The sequence below is a fragment of the Pinus tabuliformis genome, chromosome 2_1, assembly GCF_031772625.1.
Source record: "Pinus tabuliformis cultivar Carrire ecotype Pingquan chromosome 2_1, CPIR1, whole genome shotgun sequence".
NCBI lineage: Eukaryota > Viridiplantae > Streptophyta > Pinopsida > Pinales > Pinaceae > Pinus > Pinus tabuliformis.
In genome coordinates, this window is record NC_142299.1 from 608,631,030 (window position 1) to 608,650,411 (window position 19,382).

General features: G+C 37.8%; 2 protein-coding genes across 3 annotated transcripts; one reads left to right on the plus strand and one right to left on the minus strand.

The window, feature by feature from the left end:
- The first annotated feature begins 8,560 nt into the window (after window positions 1-8,560).
- LOC149201972 (putative disease resistance protein At5g47280) lies at window positions 8,561-14,895 on the plus strand. 2 transcript variants are annotated; one of them, XM_089403057.1, is made up of 6 exons: window positions 8,561-9,011; window positions 9,162-9,942; window positions 11,288-11,691; window positions 12,725-13,077; window positions 13,441-13,661; window positions 13,920-14,895. In XM_089403057.1, exons 2-6 carry the CDS (start codon window positions 9,246-9,248, stop codon window positions 14,744-14,746), a joined length of 2,502 nt encoding a protein of 833 aa, XP_089259183.1. In that variant the 5' UTR covers window positions 8,561-9,011; window positions 9,162-9,245; the 3' UTR covers window positions 14,747-14,895. The 2 variants fall into 2 exon arrangements, with proteins under 2 accessions (XP_089259183.1, XP_089259182.1); XM_089403056.1 differs by having other exon boundaries at window positions 8,561-9,942.
- A 1,661-nt stretch (window positions 14,896-16,556) lies between these two features.
- On the minus strand, window positions 16,557-18,523 carry LOC149201973 (uncharacterized). The gene is made up of 2 exons (XM_089401427.1): window positions 17,763-18,523; window positions 16,557-16,767 (listed from the first exon to the last, which is right to left on the minus strand). The coding sequence occupies exons 1-2, from the start codon at window positions 18,521-18,523 to the stop codon at window positions 16,557-16,559; spliced, it is 972 nt and encodes a 323-aa protein (XP_089257553.1).
- Window positions 18,524-19,382: the final 859 nt, after the last annotated feature.

Consider the following 19,382-nt stretch of genomic DNA (forward strand, 5'->3'; position numbering starts at 1 on the left):
TTCTTCTTTTTATACCAGATCTTCAGGAATTTCTTCTGCACATTAATATTTATAGTACCCACTGATTCCATCCATGGGTATCCCAAAACAACATCCATATTATCTGTCTCTGAAGCATAAAAATCACCATGGAACACATACTTATCCATAGAAATCTTCAAATCCTTGTACACTTGAACATCCTTATCATCCACTTGTGCGTTTTGAATGTGTTTTGCTGGAATTTGTAATTTTTTTGCTAAGTTGACATTTATGAGATTTTGTTTGCAACTCGGATTTATAGACACAATGATTTTCTCTTTCTGAATCAATCCATGAACCTGCAGTAAGGAGACACCCGTAGCAATTAACCCCTTATGTGTCTCATTCTCCTTTTTTCTAGCCCGAGACCATTTGTCCAAAAAGACTTTTTCAAATTCTGCATCTGAAAGTTTGGTCAACTGCTTGTAGTCAAGTGATAAATTCCATTTTTGAGCCTCATCTCTCATATTAAGCCCCATTGGAAGCTTCCAATATGTCCCATGTGTGGACTTGCATCTTTGTATGAATTCTTCAATAGTAGGACCATCATCTTTTCTTGTAAAATATAGAACCTTGCTAGAAGCCATGAAGAGAGTTTTGAAAAAAATTCACTTACTTGGCGAAAATTTGAAATTGTCACAGTTTAGTCAATATTGCTCAGAATCCCTATTATGACCTGTTTTTGGAAATGGAACAACCATTCTGCATCTGCCCATGTGATAGAAATTTTGATCTAGGCAATGAAATTTCAAATCTGCACTGCAACTCTCCCGCCGTCACCAAAATTTCTACAAAAAAAACTGATTTTAAATCAGTGATATCTCCCTCATCCGGACTCCGATTCGACTGATTTTTTTTTGAAATTAGGTATTTTTTCACAAATATTCCAGATCTACAATTAGATTTTGCAGATCGTGCACCAGGATGTCTAGATCTGCGCCGCAAACTCGCTGCCCTGAAAAATTGTGTCCAACCCCACTGATTTTTAGATCAGCGATATCTCCTTCATCCGGACTCCGATTCAACTGATTTTTTTTTTGAAATCGGCTATTTTTTCACAAAGAATATAGATCTGCAATTAGATTTTGCAGATCTTGCACCAAAACGTACAAATCTGATATGCAACTCGTTGCCCCCGAAATCCTGCAAAAAATTTTAAAAAAATTATCCACTTTGGTGCCCAAGAAAGTGCTCTGATACCACTTGTTATAGCTCTGATACCACTTGTTATAGATCTGATCTGAAAATATAAGAGAATAGAAAATAACCCAAGAATAATAAGATTGAAATAGATAGAAATGCTCTGATACCACTTGTTATAGATTTAACCCAGAAATATATGATAATGGAAATAAACCCAGAAACAATAAGATAGAAATAGATAGAAATGCTTCTTTATTGATAAAGCCCTTAAGGTAGAGTAACACCATACATTCACTCTTTAAGGAAGGAGAACACTCCACAAGCCATATGCATGTTCATACAATATTCCTTCACTATTCCTTGACATGGAGTCTCTAGCCTCTATATAGGCCTCATACATACAATACCATGGGTCATTACCATGGTTCCCTCATACCATCAACTAATACCATGGGCCCGTTACATTATTATTAACTACTTGTGGTCCCTTACATGATATGGGTTAACCACCTTATTTATTACTATGGCCCATCCCATTATTACATTATTACTTTGGGTACATCCCTTGGTACCCCATATTATCCCCCCTAGGTATAAAAAAAAATTCTCCACTTTGGTGCCTAAGAAAGTGCTCTGATACCACTTGTTATAGCTCTGATACCACTTGTTATAGATCTGATCTGAAAATATAAGAGAATAGAAAATAACCCAAAAATAATAAGATTGAAATAGATAGAAATGATCTGATACCACTTGTTATAGATCTAACCCAGAAATATATGATAATGAAAATAAACCCAGAAACAATAAGATAGAAATGCTTCTTTATTGATCAAACCCTTAAGGTAGGGTAACACCATACATTCACTCCTTAAGGAAGGAGAACACTCCACAAGCCATATGCTTGTTCATACAATATTCCTTCACTATTCCTTGACATGGAGTCTCTAGCCTCTATATAGGCCTCATACATACAATACCATGGGTCATTACCTTGGTTCCCTCATACCATCCACTAATACCATGGGCCCATTACATTATTATTAACTACTTGTGGTCCCTTACATGATATGGGTTAACCACCTTATTTATTACTATGGCCCATCCCATTATTACATTATTACCTTGGGTACCTCTCTTGGTACCCCATATTATCCTCCCTAGGTATAAAAAAAAATTCTCCACTTTGGTGCCCAAGAAAGTGCTCTGATACCACTTGTTATAGATCTGATCTGAAAATATAAGAGAATAGAAAATAACCCAAGAATAATAAGATTGAAATAGATAGAAATGTTCTGATACCACTTGTTATAGATCTAACCCAGAAATATATGATAATGGAAATAAACCCAGAAACAATAAGATAGAAATAGATAGAAATGCTTATTTATTGATCAAACCCTTAAGGTAGGGTAACACCATACATTCACTTTTTAAGGAAGGAGAACACTCCACAAGCCATATGCCTGTTCATACAATATTCCTTCACTATTCCTTGACATGGAGTCTCTAGCCTCTATATAGGTCTCATACATACAATACCATGGGTCATTACCATGGTTCCCTCATACCATCAACTAATACCATGGGCCCATTACATTATTATTAACTACTTGTGGTCCCTTACATGATATGGGTTAACCACCTTATTTATTACTATGGCCCATCCCATTATTACATTATTACCTTGGGTACCTCCCTTGGTACCCCATATTATCCCCCCTAGGTATATAACAACTTCTCTTTCTGCAGTCACCCAATATTTTGTTGGGATATTTTTCATATTTAAAATGTTAATATCTGCTCCAGAATCAATAAGAGCAACCATTTCAAACATTTTCCCTTTTATACAGATATTTACCAGAACATGATGTTGTTGATAGGAGACAGTAAGTAACCTCATATCCCTGAACCCAAAATTTGGATCCTTCATTCCTTCAGCAATTTGAACTTCTTGATTACTGCTATGAGAAGCAGTATGCCATCGCTGATCATTATCTTCTTCTTTTGCCATCTGTTTGCCTTTCTGTATTTCTGCCATTTGAGGTTTTAATGTAGAAATTTCAGTCTTGAGGATATGAATTTCTCGACTGACTTCTCCTAAAGTAAGGGACCTTACTCTATCAGGTTTCTGCTGATGCCTCTGAAATGATTTTGTGTTTTTCTCATATGATGCATCAACAAAAAGAGATTTCTTACTTGAGTTGTTTGAAGCTTTTTCTTTTAGCTGATCCATAAAAGCTTCCGTCAGCTGATTTTTCATCTCTCCATCCTCCATGGCACAAATTTGTGACAAAATCTTCAGTTCCTCTTCTTCTGTCGCGGCCATAAGGACTTTTTCTTTCAGGGGCTTAGGCTTTTCTCCTTCTTCTTCACTTGAGTCGCTGAAATATTTAGAATCAGAAATACACTGAACATGGCAAGCACATTCTTCAGAATCAGAACATAAACAGTCTGAAGAATTTGAATCTGAACATTGCGCCATATGAGCATGAAGTTCTTCTGCAGATGAAGAACTGAAAGAATCATAAGAAGACTCTTCTATTTGATGCTGTTGAGCTATTTCTCTGATGGTGACATTCGGGCAGTGTTCTGTGCTTTGAGCATGAGAACCACATTTCATGCACATAATTTGTCTTCTTCCTTCTTGCTTTACTTGTTTGTTTCTTTGGGCAAAGATTTGAGACTTCTTTCCCTTGTTTAGTTTTGATACTTCACCCTTTGGACATTGGGAGGAAGTGTGTCCAGTTTTCCCACACGGCCAACAAGTAGTTTTATTCCATCTGTCTTGCTTATGAGTATGCAAATGGATATCAAAGGGATTGTAATAATGCGTTTTGGGAACATATTTATAATACCCTCTTTTTGTTCCAGAGGCTTGGCCTCGCCTCGGCTTTGAATATCTGCCTTTGGACTTTGGATAATTTCTTCGGTTTTTGTAGAAAATTTCTTTAAACTCTCTTTTGACTCTTTTCTTAGCCTTCCTTTTCTTTACCAAATGATCATCCAATGTTAATCCATATTTACTGCATATGGATTTTCTGTCAAGCAGTCTGGAAAGCTTTTCCAGCGACTTATTTACCTTTGAGCTAGTGCATAGACTGACCAGTGCCTTTGTAATGAGAGAATAGATCTCTCTCCATGTATATGATTCAAAGGGTAATTGAAAGACTTCATGCATTCTTATATAATCAACAAATTTAGATGGCAGAGCTGCAAGATATACCTGTTTCCATAACAGGTTCTTTGAGTCTTTGACTTCATATATCCTTTGCATCCAATCCCTGTGGAAGTCATCATATTGAGACATTTTGTGGCACTTTAAATTCATCAGAATGATCTCATTTTTATCAGCGATCTCTGTTTCACTTCCACACCAATGTTCCAAGATCATTGATGCAAGTGCCCCTATCATGTTGCTGATAACTGTGCCATCAGGATTATGTATCACATCTCCTTTCTCATCTTTTAACATTTATGCTTCCATTGTTTCTATGAGCTTTGGAGATGATTCTGTCTTCCACCACCTGAGGAGTGTCCTTGTAAAACACTGAATAATTGTCCTACAAGCATCAAATTCAGATTTCCCTCGCAGACACATGAGCTTATATTCTATATAAATGATATCAATCATCTACCTTATTTGGTCTCTACTCATGTTACCTATATTCCACTCTCTGTGGGAATCAGGGAAAAAGGTGTGTGCTTCAGGAAGTTTTCCTTTGCCTTCTATGTCAGGTGCAGGATATTTGTTGAACCTATGTTCAAGAGGTTCATATATGGGAACGATCTAGTCTGTCTATTCTTTCCCTTTTTCTGCTTCTTCATCCTTAAGCAAGGATGCAATTGTGCTTTTATTTGTAGCCTCAGTACCTGATGAAGACATAGCTACTTCTTTAGGAAATAATGCAGGAAACCTATCTACAGATTTCACAGGGTCCTGTATTCTTATGCTTCTTTTACAAGAAAGGAGTTTGGAACTGGTTTCTCAATTTTAGACAGACTTATCTTTTCAACTTTGCCAGTTAAACAAGATATAATTTGTTTAGCTGTGTCTAAATGACCAACTAACTTTTCTTCTACTCCTTCTATTTTCTTCAATGACTCGCTGGCATAAGAACGAATCATGCTAGTTTCAAATTGTACATTGTTCAAACATTTATTTACATCATTTAATGATACTTGGACAGTATCAATTTGTTCCTTGACTTCCATTGATTTTGTAACATTCATTTCCAAGCCTTTTACTGCAGTATTTGTCCAGTTACGCTGTTCACTAGCTTTATGAATCCTTCCATCAATGCCCAAGGCATTGTCATCTTTTTGGACTAAAGGGATGGCTTTGGCTGCATTTGTGTTTTCTCCTATGACAAATCCTTTGTAAGGAGGAAAGGTCGTAGTGGTTTCAATTTTTGATCCATCAAGCGCAGTCCAAGCATGCTTACTTGCTGAGGTGCTGGTTGAACCGGTAAAGACATTCAAGGGAGAAATATTATCTTTCCATGAATAAAAAGATATCCAAGTGTTATTCATCTCCATATAATGCTTCCAATCGTCAGCAAACTGTTTCTTCTCTGCAGGAGTATAGTTTTGATCGAACTCATCTGCTTGAGGATTAGTGTACAGATCCCAATTTAGCATGGCTTTCATCCATTGGGCACTAATCTCGGATTTCAAGCATCCATCCATAAGTGAGAAGAACTTATGCATTTATATTACTGCAGACTTTTTACAGTCAGAAGGAATAGGGCGAAATCTGCAATCTGGTTAAGCACAATGGCCTGGTGCTTAGCAAAAAGAAGATAGAGGTATTTCAAACCACTATCAAATTTTTGGGTCATACAATCTGCAATGGGCAGATAACCCTACAGAAACATGTTTTAGAATTTGCAGATAAGTTTCTAGATGTCATCACAGAAAAGAACCAGCTGCAAAGGTTCTTAGGTTGCCTAAACTACGTCAGCAACTTTTACCAAGACTGTGCCAGTGACAGAAGGATATTGAACAAACGACTAAAGAAGAATCCTCCAGAATGAACAGAAGTCCATACCAGAGCAGTCCAGAACATTAAAGCAAAGGTAAAATCTTTGCCTATTCTATACGTTGCTGATGACCTTGCCTACAAAATTGTTGAATCAAACACAAGTAATATTGGATGGAGTGGAGTCTTAAAGCAAAAGGTTGGGAAAGAAGAACAAGTTGTTCAATTCGCTTCTGGAGTATGGAATCCAACTGAACTGAACTACTCCACGATCGAGAAAGAGGTCAAGGCAACATGGAATTGTATCGGTAAGTTTGAAGTTTATCTCATTAATAAACCTTTTCTTCTGAGAACTGATGCATCTGCTCTACAGAAGGTGTTAACAAAAGACATCAAGAAGGCTGGAGAAGCCAAGTTTGCCAGATGGCAGGCTTTATTTGCAAACTTTGATTTTCAGGTAGAGCACATCAAAGGAAAAGACAATAATCTGCCTGATTTTTTAAGCAGAGAATACATTGAATCAAAAGATCATGTCATGATGATTATCACAGAGTGGGACCAGCACCAGAAACAAGAAGTCTTGAGAACCGTCCCTGATGACCAAGACTGGGAGACCTATAAAAGAAACTGGAAACCCACGTGGCAGCTCCGAAGTACAAAGGTGCTAGATGCCAACCTGCAGCCGCATACCGACCTCCAACACTTTGTTCCAGAAAGAAAAGTTTACCCTAAAGGAGGAAAGTGGATTCATGATATGATATATGATAAAGCAAGACGGGATGGTGATCTTGCACGACAGGCTTTGGAACAAAATTTTCACGACATTGCCACTATCTGGTGCCATGGTGGACGCAACACAGGAATGTATGAAAGGTATGTCTGCATATATAGGACAAGAGATCTCTAGAATGAGCTAGGCCATGTTAGAACTCAACCAGTTGCCAGATGGCCAAGAAATGATCCCAGGATCATATTTCTAGATACAGTGTACAACTTTGCAGACTACAAGCTGCTCTGGTGGGAATTTCTCAACCTCGATGACAAGGTCGAAACCTACTATACTAGACTCAGATTCAATGCCATTGGTCATTTCCAAGGATATCAGCAATGCAAATGGTTTAGAGACTAGCGGACTGCCTATGGAATAAACAGAACCGCCATGGATCTTGTAGAACATGAAAAATATTACAAAAACCTTTGTAGACCATGTATTGAGCAATGTAGTACGGACTGTAATCACCCTATTTATAACAATGTTAAACAAATGACTGAAGGTGAATGGTCAGTATACAAGTCATCTCCATATAATATTTCCCTTTAAGAATATATGAGAGAACACATGGAATGGTTTGTATTAACCAAAGTCTAGTATCAGATTGTACTAGGGAAGCCGATGATTGTCCGCAGGATTTACACAAAAGCCTGGGACACAATGTAGTATAAAAGGGACAGATTCCCTGATCTTACTATTTTTCTGATGTAATAATGAGTACCAGTCACAAGGGCTTAATTGTGACCAGATTTCTCGTGAGCTTTGCTGTACCAAAGCATTCACAGTGTAAATAATTTATGGTCTATATTTTCTCGTGGGCTTTTACGAAAAACATTCACTTTGTTATCTTCCGTAAGATTTACTTTTGTTATCTTCTGTAAGATTTACTTTTCCGGACAGGGATCTACGATCAGATGTCGCTTTGGCATTACCCGAAAGCAACTATTCTATCTTTCGGACTGGTATCTTTGTGCGGATGTTGCCCTAGCACTATCCGAAAGTAATAAGTCCATCCACCTTTAGGTCAGTTCACGGATGACCTACAGTGATGTTTGTCCCCCCTCACTTCCTATATAAGGAGGGTAAGGCCCATTACAAAGGCATTCGCATTTGGAGTCAATTAGAGTCTTTGTGTGTTTTGAGTCGAGTGCCTCTCTTGCTCTGCATCTGTGGACATTCTGTCTCTGATCTGCTTGCAACACGAGAAGAACTCAAGTCCTTAGGTAATTTGGGACCCTGCACATGAGTGTGCCATGCCACTGAATAAATTTGTTTAATACACTTGCCTTTTTTATTATATGAAAAGACTCATCAATAGACGTCTTAATTAGTGTAGAGTCAATGTACGTAAGACTGAAAGTTAAAATAAGAATATAAATTTATCGTGCTAGATGTCGAAGCTTCACTCTAAATGTTGAAAACGACTGAACACTTCACAAAAAAAAATAATAATTAAATAAAAATCTACAATGTCAAACATCAAAATTTTTAATTAATTATATTATATCAAGATCAAATTTTTTAAATAATTATATTATACCGCGTGTTCTTTTCTAATAGTCGCTGCCCCCAACAACCAACGAAGAATACTATATTAAATGTGTTCTAGAATGTCCTATCTTTCCTCGAAGCCGTGTGCCCGAACGAATTTGAATCAAATTGACGGAGCACTGTGTACACGCAGCCAAGGAAGGGGCGCTGTATTACGCAGCTTTAGGGATCTGTATTCCAGTAGGAAGGAGTGCTGGCAGGGATGGAATGTATGCCAGTAGGAAGGAGCGCCGGCAGCGATGGAATTTGAATGGGCAAATTGTTATATGGTATTAAAAATTTAGTAAGTGATTGAAACGGTCAAATTTGATGGTATTTCATGTTTGAAATTTACAGAAACAATCTAATTTAACAGGTGCTTCAGATTTGAAATTCAAATTTGACCGAGCTTCAGATTTGAAATTTCTATTTGAAATTTCTACGCTGGGTGCTGTAGGAATGGCAGTGTGTAGGTAGGAAGGGGCGCTTGGTCTCAGTTGACTGAGGAAGCTGTGATATATCAACAAAGAACCGACCTGTCTTACGCGCCTCAAATTCGCTGTGGTATCAAAGAATTGATTGACATAAATACTGAAACAAAATATTTGTTCACTCAGTTATCGTTCATTATATCTTCTGTCTGTTCCTTCCATGCCCACATGGAGTTCTTAGGATTGTCCGACTGAAGATTTATATGTTTGCATTGAATATCAGGACACCAAAATAACGATTGCAATTACTGATCAGGTTTAGTATAAAGGGTCCTAAGAGGCTTAAAACAATCTCTGTTCTATAGGAATGGATTCGGTGGGAAGTTTTGTCGTAGACGAGCTGCTGGCAGCAGTTAAGGATGTGGTAAAGAAGAACGTTGACTTCAAGGATTGTTGCCAGAAACTCCAAGTGACTTTGGAAGGATTGATACCTACATTGGAGGAGGTCGCATATAACCAGTTGCAGGATGATCCACAGACGCTGCTCAAAGAATTCTATGAGAAGTTGCAGATCGGAAAGGCGCTGGTTCAGAAATGTTCCAAGGTTAGCCATCTGAAATTCTGGCGGATTTATAAATATGCAAATGAAATTGAACGTCTTGACCAGGATATTCTCAAATTCATCCAGACAATTGGTTGGGCACTCAGCTTTCGTGAAATACATGAAATAAGTCATGGGAGAGCAAGTTTGGGGGCTAAATTTGATAAATTTGAGGTCAAAATTGAAGAGATTGGAGATAAAATTGGGAATTTTGAGAACAGTATTCCAGAGTCGTTACAAAGGATTATGAAAGACCGCATGGATCAGTTGGAGAACGGTCAAAGCGCATCCCCATTGAGCATCCCGAAATTGCCAGATTTTAGTGTTGGATTGGAGATTTCGGTCCGTGAGCTGAAGAAGCGCCTGCTGTGCGAAGGCGTTCAACTGCTTGGAGTGCTAGGCATGGGGGGCAGCGGCAAGACCACATTAGCAACAGCCTTCTGCAATGACAAGGAAGTTCAAGGTAAGAGTAGTTATATTGAATTAGATCTTCCGGACTCATAGAGGCTTGATAGAAAGTATTGGATGAATAAAAAATTTAGTGGTTAATTTTTTTTTTTCCAAATATGTTTTTTCTAAATCAAAATTTTATATAAAATTATTAGAAATTTATCTTAGAATATTTTAAGGATTACATATTATAGATTAGAGATATTGGAAAATTTTCATGATTAAAATGATATAGCAATGGTTTTTCTAATGTTGCTCTAATATCTGGAATCGTCATTATAACAAGTGTATGCTCTCAACCACATTAGATCCTCATCATAACAAGTGCATACTTCTCAGCCTCAGTTAAAACATAAGGTCTATTAAGTAGGTTGACCCAAGAAAATGGAAATATGGGATCCAATCTTCAATTTTACTGTCCTGGGAAAGTGGGTAGATAATATAAGTTGTATTTGGAAGGTTGACCCAAGAAAATGGAAATATGGGATCTAATTTTCAAATTTACTGTATTGGGATAGATAAAAAAAGTTCTATTAAACCGGTTGACTCAAGAAAATGGAAATATGGGATCTAATCTTCAATTTTACTGTATTGAGAAAGGGGCAGATAGTGTGCAGATATTGACTCTATTTGGAAGGTTTATCCAAGAAAATGGAAATATGGGATCTAATTTTCAAATTTACTGTATTGGGATAGATAAAATAAGTTCTATTAAACAGGTTGACCTAAGAAAATGGAAATATGGGATCTAATCTTCAATTTTACTGTATTGAGAAGGGGTAGATAGTGAGTCTATTTGGAAGGTTTACCCAAGAAAATGGAAATATGGAATCTAATTTTCAAATTTACTGTATTGGGATAGATAAAATAAGTTCTATTAAACAGGTTGACCCAAAAAAATGGAAATATGGGATCTAATCTTCAATTTTACTGTATTGAGAAAGGGATAGATAGTGTGCAGTTATTGAGCAGTTATGGATTTGTTTCACTGTATTGAGAAAGTGGGTAGATAGTAAGCAGATATTGAGTAGTTATAGATTTAAATTTGAGAATAATATATATATATATATGTTGATTTCCGGAGTCAATTTATTATAGAATAAATTTATTATTTCACAAACAACAAAATTTTATACACCAAATTAAAATTAAATTGAACTAAATTTGAAATATTAATCTTTAACTAAATTAAATTAAACTAAATTTAAATTTTGAATATTATTCTTACACCTAAGGGTCTTGTTTCAAAACATGGTACATTCACACCTGGCTTGTTATATCTCGACGAAAATCAGATAATTGTTCTCAAAATTATTTCCACTGATTCATGTTTATATGTTGTCGTTCTTGATGTACAGATCGTTTTAAAAAGAGGATAGTTTATGAAACCATTTCACGGTCCCCAAACATTATAGAAGTTCTGGGCAGCATGTGGCTCCAGCTTGTTGGCGAGAACAAGCCTAATTTTCGTGACATCGAAGATGCACGTAGACAGTTGCAGAACAAGCTTTGTGTAAAGGAACCTCAGCCAACATTGGTGGTGCTGGATGATGTCTGGGAAAAGGGTGACCTTGATAAACTGATGTTTGAAGTAACAGGGTACAAGATTCTCATTACAACAAGAAACAGCCAAATTCTTAGGCCTGAGCAGCGATATGAAAAACAGTTGTTGGAAGCATCAGACGCTGTGTCCCTTTTCTGCCATTTTGCATTTGGTCAACCATCCATTCCGGAAACAGCTGACAACGACCTAGTTAAAAAGGTACTTGTTCGTTCTACTTTAAATCAGTACATTTGCAGTCAACAATGATACATTTTTTCCATTTTCTTTTAAAATTGGCAAGGATTTTTTTTTGGAAATTTAAGTTTTAATGGTGTTATTTGAAGAAATTGAATATATATATTTTTTTAATTGTTGAATTTATTTATATATTTAAAATAACTGAAATTTACTAGCAATCCCTAAAAGTTAGCTCAATAAGTCTCATGGTTAAAGTACTTTTGTTATCATGCTTCATACGTGGACTTAGAATTATATTGCAAAAAAGTACTTTTGTTATCATGCTTCATACGTGGACTTAGAATTATATTGCAAATATCCTCAAAAGGGAAAAATAATTTAATAGTTGGGTCTCAAATCTGGGAGAAGTACAGTCTCTTCTCATAGCCATTTATGTCGCTCTCCAGATCTCGGTCTTTCTGATAAGGATGCTTAGGCACTAGTCTTGTTGGTATAGAATTGTCATACAACAATATGATTGAGGGCTGGGCATCTTGCTGTAACAGTCTCTTACAGTTATTGTATCTAGACCTTTATATATCCTTAATATAAATCTATGATGTTCTTTTTCTTCTGACAAAAAAAAAAAATGTTGTAGTTTATCTATTAAAATAGTTTAATAATTTAGATTGTTCTTTTGTATAATGACAATGTATTAAGTTAGGAATTTACAAATCAAGATGTTGCAATTTATATGTTATATATTTTGGAAGGTTTTCTAGTATATTTTCCAGTGTAGTTTATTTAGAATTTGGCAGAGATTTATTGGAATTACAAATTTAAGTTGTGAACTCTTTCCAATCTAATGTAAATGTCTAGAGATTTTTTCAAAATACTGAATCTATATCTTCAATTAAAAAAACAAGTTATAACAACACAGGACATTTTATTTTTTAAGGTTAAATTCCAAGGAAAAAAAATTCCGAAACATAGACAACACCAACGAATCATGATGACTGCGTTTTGAAGTTAGCGTGTTAATGACGCTAACCAATTGACAACACTTGTATCACAGGTAATTGCAAAATGCGATGGATTACCGCTCGCTCTTGACGTGATTGGAAGGTCTCTATATGGACTTTCCCGTGAAGCATGGATGACTGCGAACGACAAACTTTCTGAAGGACAACCGGTGTCTGATGATCACGAAAAGGCGCTGACACTGATGGCAACAACTGTAGATGTCTTGAAAAAAGAAGTACGAGAATGTTTTTTGGACATGGGAATCTTTCCAGAGGCCAGAAATATCTCTGCTGATATGTTATTAGATTTGGGGGTTTATGTTCATGGGTTGGAACGGGCGGGGGCTTACACAATCTTAGTAGAGCTTGCCAGTCGAAATCTTGTGAAATTGGTGAACAATCAGAAGTAAGTCAGTCACATCTCATTGTTTAACTTTATTGTACATTCGACTGGATTGTAAAGAAAATTTAGGTTTATGTTTTCATATACACTTAAGATAATTGTAAAATTAGTATATAAATTATCAAATAACTAAAAGAGAATGTAGTTCTTCATAGTCCATAATCATAGTAATAGTCTGCATGTGGATAGCATTACTATTACTATAAAAAGATAGGTTGTAAAAATATATGAACCATGGTAGATATATCAAAAAAAAAGAAAGAAAACTAAACACTCAATATTAAATAAGAATATGACAAATTAATGGATCTTTTGTTGACCATTGATTAGCTTATTTTTTTCCTTACATTTGCGACTTTGGTTCAGAGATAGCCTGTGGGACTCTTACGAATGGCACTGCGAGCTTTCTTTTACTCAGCATGATATACTGCGAGAATTGGCTATCAATTTAACCAACAAGGAGCCTGTGGTTAATAGACGCAAACGGTTAACTATGCCTCGGAAAGCTGTTTCTTTTAGGAAAATGTGGAAAAAGCATGCAGACTGTGAGCGTGCATTCGATGCTGAGATTGTTTCGTTCAACACAGGTGTGGTCCTCTGCTTTTTTAAAGTTGTTTTTATATGTTTAATTGTATTATTTAATTAAGAATATTTATTTATTCTGATAGTTGATTTTGGAAATATTTTTGAAATTGGAGTATTTAGATGAAAATGAGTGAGTTAATATTTTAAAATCATTTTTGTCTATTTAATTTCAAAATATTCTTAAAATTTGATAATAAAAAAAATTAACCATAAAAAATATTTTCTTCTACATATTAATTGCTGTATCCTTGTATGTCAAGGTTCCATGCAGGAGAAGGATTGGTGTCAGATGGACTTTCCTAATACCAAGGCTCTCATCTTAAACTTTTCTGCAAGCCAATACTTTCTTCCACCATTCATCCAGTCAATGCATAAGTTAAAGGTTCTCATAATTGTTAATCACAGCTCTAAGCGCGCTACACTCCAAGGTGTATCACTCCTCTCTTCGTTAACTCGGCTGAAAGTTGTTCGGTTGGAGAGAGTAATTGTTCCTCCCCTCCAAGAATACTGCCAATCCTGGCCAAAATTAGAGAAGTTATCCTTCATTCTTTGTGAGGGTTTTAAGGATATGACCCAATTAAATATGGGATGGTGTCTCAATTTCCCACGACTTCTCGAGTTCACCATTGATCACTGCAGCGATTTGAAGGAACTGCCTGCTAGTATTTGTGAGATGACTTCCCTTAAACGGTTGTCCGTCACAAATTGCCACGACTTTCATAAATTTTTAGATGATATAGGAATGCTCAGCTCACTGCAAATTCTCAGATTGTGCGGGTGTCCAAGCTTAAAAGAAGTACCAGATTCGATTTGTAAACTTAGGCAACTACAATTCCTCGATATTTCATCCTGTTACGGCATAAAACAACTCCCGGATGAAATAGGGCGATTGTCCAGTTTGAAAAAGCTTGATATGAGGGAGTGCTCTCATGTGAGGCAAGTTCCTGGATCGGCTTGTCACTTAAAGCCTCATATTCAGCTTGTCATCTGTTGTGAGCAGATTCAGCGTCGGTGGTCACAGATGATCGGTAGCGGCAAGGTGGAAGCTGCAGAAGAACAATTTGATCTGGATTGGCTTGATGGGTGATTCATTAATCAAAATAAGGAGGCAGATTCATTAATGGCTGTCTGTCTTTCCTGGGTATTTTGGGACTTTGGGTGAATGGTTTTCTCCACTGCTCTAGTCCTCCTCTTGTAAGCTGGACGTATATTTCTCCTCCTAATACAATTTTGGTTTGGGACATAGTTACCAAATTTATATTCGAATTCCAGTTTGCGACATAGTTACCAAATTTGAATTCGAATTCCATTATGTACGGAAGTTGTTTTTTTTTTTTTTAATCTCAATACTAGGGAAAAAAAATGGGAATATGCATCTTAATATGATTAATAATCTTTTTTCCCCAAAATTTTAAAAAATTGAATTGGAATAATGCTTATATTAAAATTTTCAATAAAAATCATTAAATTTTTTCTTATACTTATTCTCAACACTCACCTTGCATGTCTATATAAGATGATCCAAAAATAATGAAAAAGAAAATGCATCAAATTTATTAGCATTGCAAAGTGAGAATAAATGTAAATAAAATCTAATAACATGAATAACAAACCTGAAATATGAAGTTCAACATAAAAAATAAGACATTGGATTTTAAATGTAAGTTTAAAGTGACCTCCACATACCAAAAAAATAATGCCTCAATCACTATTCTTATGGATCCAGTTCCTCTAGCCTAATCTCCTAGTTGGCATGGGCAAATGCAGGAGGAATGGACCTTTCCTTCAGATTCGGAACCAGTTCTTGAAGCCATTGCTCCTCTTCTTTGACCAGTCTCATTTCATTCCTTGAGGTAGTATTGGCTTCCAAAGCCTCGCCTAGCAAAGCTTTGATTTTAGAAATAACTCCTGTAGAATTGCAGCTTTCTCCTCTGAAAATTCTATTATTCCTCTCCAACCACAGCTTCCAGCAGATGAATTTAGGGATCCACATCCAACTTGTTTTAAGAAGACTTTTTTTTTTAAGGCAAAAGGGAGATAAGCTGGCCCAAGTTCGGAGCAGAGAAGGAATGCTGTCTGGGAGATCAAGATTAGCTGGGCCTAACATCAGAACTCCCCTCCAGACTACCAGAGCAAAGGGACAAAGCAACAGCAGATGATTGACATTTTCTTCATCAGACAAACAAAGGGGGCATCTGGAAGGCCCTTCCATCCCTCGTCTTCTCAAATTATCTCTGGTGAGAATGCTATTGTGCGCAACAGTCCAACAGAAAAAGTCAATTTTGGGGAGAGAGGGGAAATCCCATATAAATTTCCATTGAGCTGGGTCAGGAGGAGCATAAGGGACAGCCATCATTCTTTTATAACCTTCGGCAGCAGTGTAAGAGCCTGAAAGGGAGCCCCAACCTCTTTTGTCTTTAGAGGTGGCCTTTGAAGGAGATTTGCCTTGAAGCAGATCTAACAGTAGTGAAGCTTCCCCCTGCAACATAAGGGGAACCTCCCCCAGATTCCAACAGTCCCAGAGTCTATCTGGGTCATCCTTCCAGATAGATATATCCCACAGAGTGTGCAAATTGGAGGACTGAAGCCAAGCTTTGATATTTGCTAGACCATCCACTTGAATCAAAGGTTGATCACCCAGAATCGAGTCTTCCCAGATTTTGATCTTTCTCCCATTACCAGGGATCCAGTAAAGATAATGGCTGAATTGCTCCATAGCAGAGCTGCAAAGATTGAAGATCGGAGATCCTTTTAAAGATCTTGGGGGCTTATCCAGGCATCTCAAGCGTTGCCCTTGGAAGTATTTCTTCCAAATGACTCTTTTACTCCAGCTAGAGTTTCCAGAGACTAAATTCCACAGGATCTTGGATCCCAAAGCAAGGTTTTGAGCAGCCAAGTTACGCAGGTGGAGGCCGCCTTCCAGAAGAGGTCTCTTGAGAGTCTCCCAGTTCACTAAATGGAGCCTTCTGTCGTTGTTGTTCCCACCTTCCCACAGGAATCTTCTCAACAGACTGTCCATTTTGTTGAGAAAGGTTTTGGGGGCAAGGAGAACAGAGTGTTGATATAGAGGCATACTTATAAGGACCGACTTCATAAGGATGACTTTCCCTGCATTATTCAGCCAAGAGGCACCCCAAGCTTGGATTCTGTTCTTTAGCTTATCGAGCAGCGGCATCCAGTGAGCAACTTTAGGCTTGGATTTGAAGATTGGGATCCCGAGATATTTAAATGACTCCCAATTTCGAATTCCATCCATTTCTAAAAGCCTTGCAATATCAGACAGCTCCTTGATCGAGCAGTTCCAGCCATAGATAGAGCATTTTCGGTAGTTAATTTTGCTGCCTGAGAGCAACCTGTAAATGTCCAGCTCCTTCTTGAAGGATCTGGCAGAGATTATGCTGGCTCCTCCAAGCAGCAAGGTGTCATCTGCGAACTGTGCATGATTGATGTCTTTCACCTTGTGAGTCGTTCTGAGGCCAGGCAGGATTTGAATCTTCTGATTATGATCAAGCTGGAAACTGAGTACCGAGGCCTGAATAGCATATAGGAGTGGAGACAAGGGACATCCTTGTCTAAGGCCCCTAGAGGCTTGGAAGAAGTCAGTTGAGCGGCCATTGACCAGTGGCGCGATCCATGGCGAGGCAATACAGGCATTCACCCAGTTTATGAAGGCTGTTGAAAAGCCTAACTTCTTCATCACATTGAACAAAAAATCATGTCTCACCCTATCGAATGCGTTAGCCAGATCGAGCTTAATCACCATACCTTTCTCGTTTCTTTGGCAGCTAGAGTGGACCGCTTCTTGCACCAGCACAATGTTGTCCAATATCTTTCTTCCTTTTATGAATCCGCCTTGATTTTCAGGGATGATGGCTGGCAAAATATTCTTTAGCCTGTTGGCAATTATTTTGGAGACCAGCTTGTAACTTGAATTGCACAAGGATATGGGCCTAAATCTGCTGAAGTCGGAAGCGCCTTTCTCTTTTGGGATCAAGGCTAGAAAGGCCGAGTTGATGCCACCGCCCAACTTAGCACAATTCTGGGACTTTCTGACCATTCTCAATAAATCTTTTTTAATTGTCGACCAGCAAGTCAAGAGAAACCTGACAGTGAACCCATCAGGGCCTGGGGCTTTATCAGGCTCCATGAAATCCAGAACTTTCTTAAGCTCGTCCAAGCTGATCGGAGCAGTCAACATAGCATTGTCTGATTCCTTAACGCTCTTGGGAATTAAGTCCATCGGGTAGGCATGAGGATCAATAGGGGTTTCTTCAGGAGCCGAATAAAGATCTTTGAAGAAGGAATAAGCAGCTCTCTTAATGCCATCGAAATCCTTAACCACAGTGTTTTGGTAATGTATCTCAGAAACTGTTTTGAAGTGCTTTCTAGCTTCGGCTTGTTTATGAAAGAAGCTGGTGTTTTTATCTCCGGACTTTAACCATAGATTCCTAGACTTCTGTCTCCAGAATTCTTCCTCCTCCCTGCTAGATCTGTGTACCTCTTTTTGCAGCTCGACTTCTTTTTGGAGAAGATTTTGTGTTACAGGACTATGCTCCATAGCTATTTGATGAGCAGCAAGACTGTTAAGAGATTCTTTTCTTTTGGCAGTAGGTGTTTCCAATCTTTTAGCCCACTCCTTAAGACTTCTTTTTAGTCCCCTGATTTTCTCTTCCCACACAAAGAATGGAGAACCATGGACAGGCCTATTCCAGGCTTCAGAAACCACCTCTTGGAATCCTTCTTGCTGAATCCACAGAGGACTGAAACGAAAAGGGATGGGGCCTAGATTACCATCCAGAGAAAGCTCGAGGAGGATGGGCTTATGATCAGAAGTGAGATTTGGTAGAATTTTAGAAGTGGCCATAAGACCACATGTCAGGAAAGAAGAGTGGACTAGGAATCTATCCAAACGGGCAGCAATGTGGTTGGGGGCTAATCTTTTGTTGGACCAGGTGAATTTGCCTGAAGAAGGTTTAATATCCTCCAGATCCCAGCCCAACATAATATCTTCAACCCATTCTCTGGCAGGGTCCCTGACAATGGAGCCTCCCTTTTTCTCATCAAGAGCAAGGGTGACATTCAGATCCCCTGCAATGATGATATTTCCTGGATTTTGCTCTGAAAGAAAGGATTGAAGCGAGTTCCAACAAATTTTTTTCTCGCCTGGCAAAACAGGAGCATAAAGATTAAACATACTTACCTGTTGACCAGAATCTTTGTGAAGAAGCTGAGTGTAAAGCCAATGGGGGCTACTTTTTTCTTGAATAAGATCATATATGGCGCTGTTCCAAAAGGTGGCTATTCCACCAGAAGCGCCTCTTGCACTAACCGCTCTTCCTTGACCTTTTTGCCAAAAAACTTTACTGGATTGGAGGAGAAGAAGTTCCTCCAGCTTTGTCTCCTGGATGAGGAGGATTTCAGGCGAATATATTCTCACTATGTCTTTTAAGGCTTCCTCTTTCAACCTGCTACCTAATCCTCTACAGTTCCAGGAGACGTATTTCATTATTTACTGACTTGAGGGATTGAGGCTCCTTTTGGAGCCCTGTTACTCTTGCGCCCAGATCTGGTATTCATCATTCCTTTGAGGGTTTTTTGGGAGCCTTGGAGGACATCTAGATAAGTTTTTTCCTCTCTCTGTTTCTTCTTGGATTTCCGACCCCTAGTCGTTTTGATAGGAGTGACTTGCGAGTTATCAGTTTCAGAATCTCTCTCTTCTGATT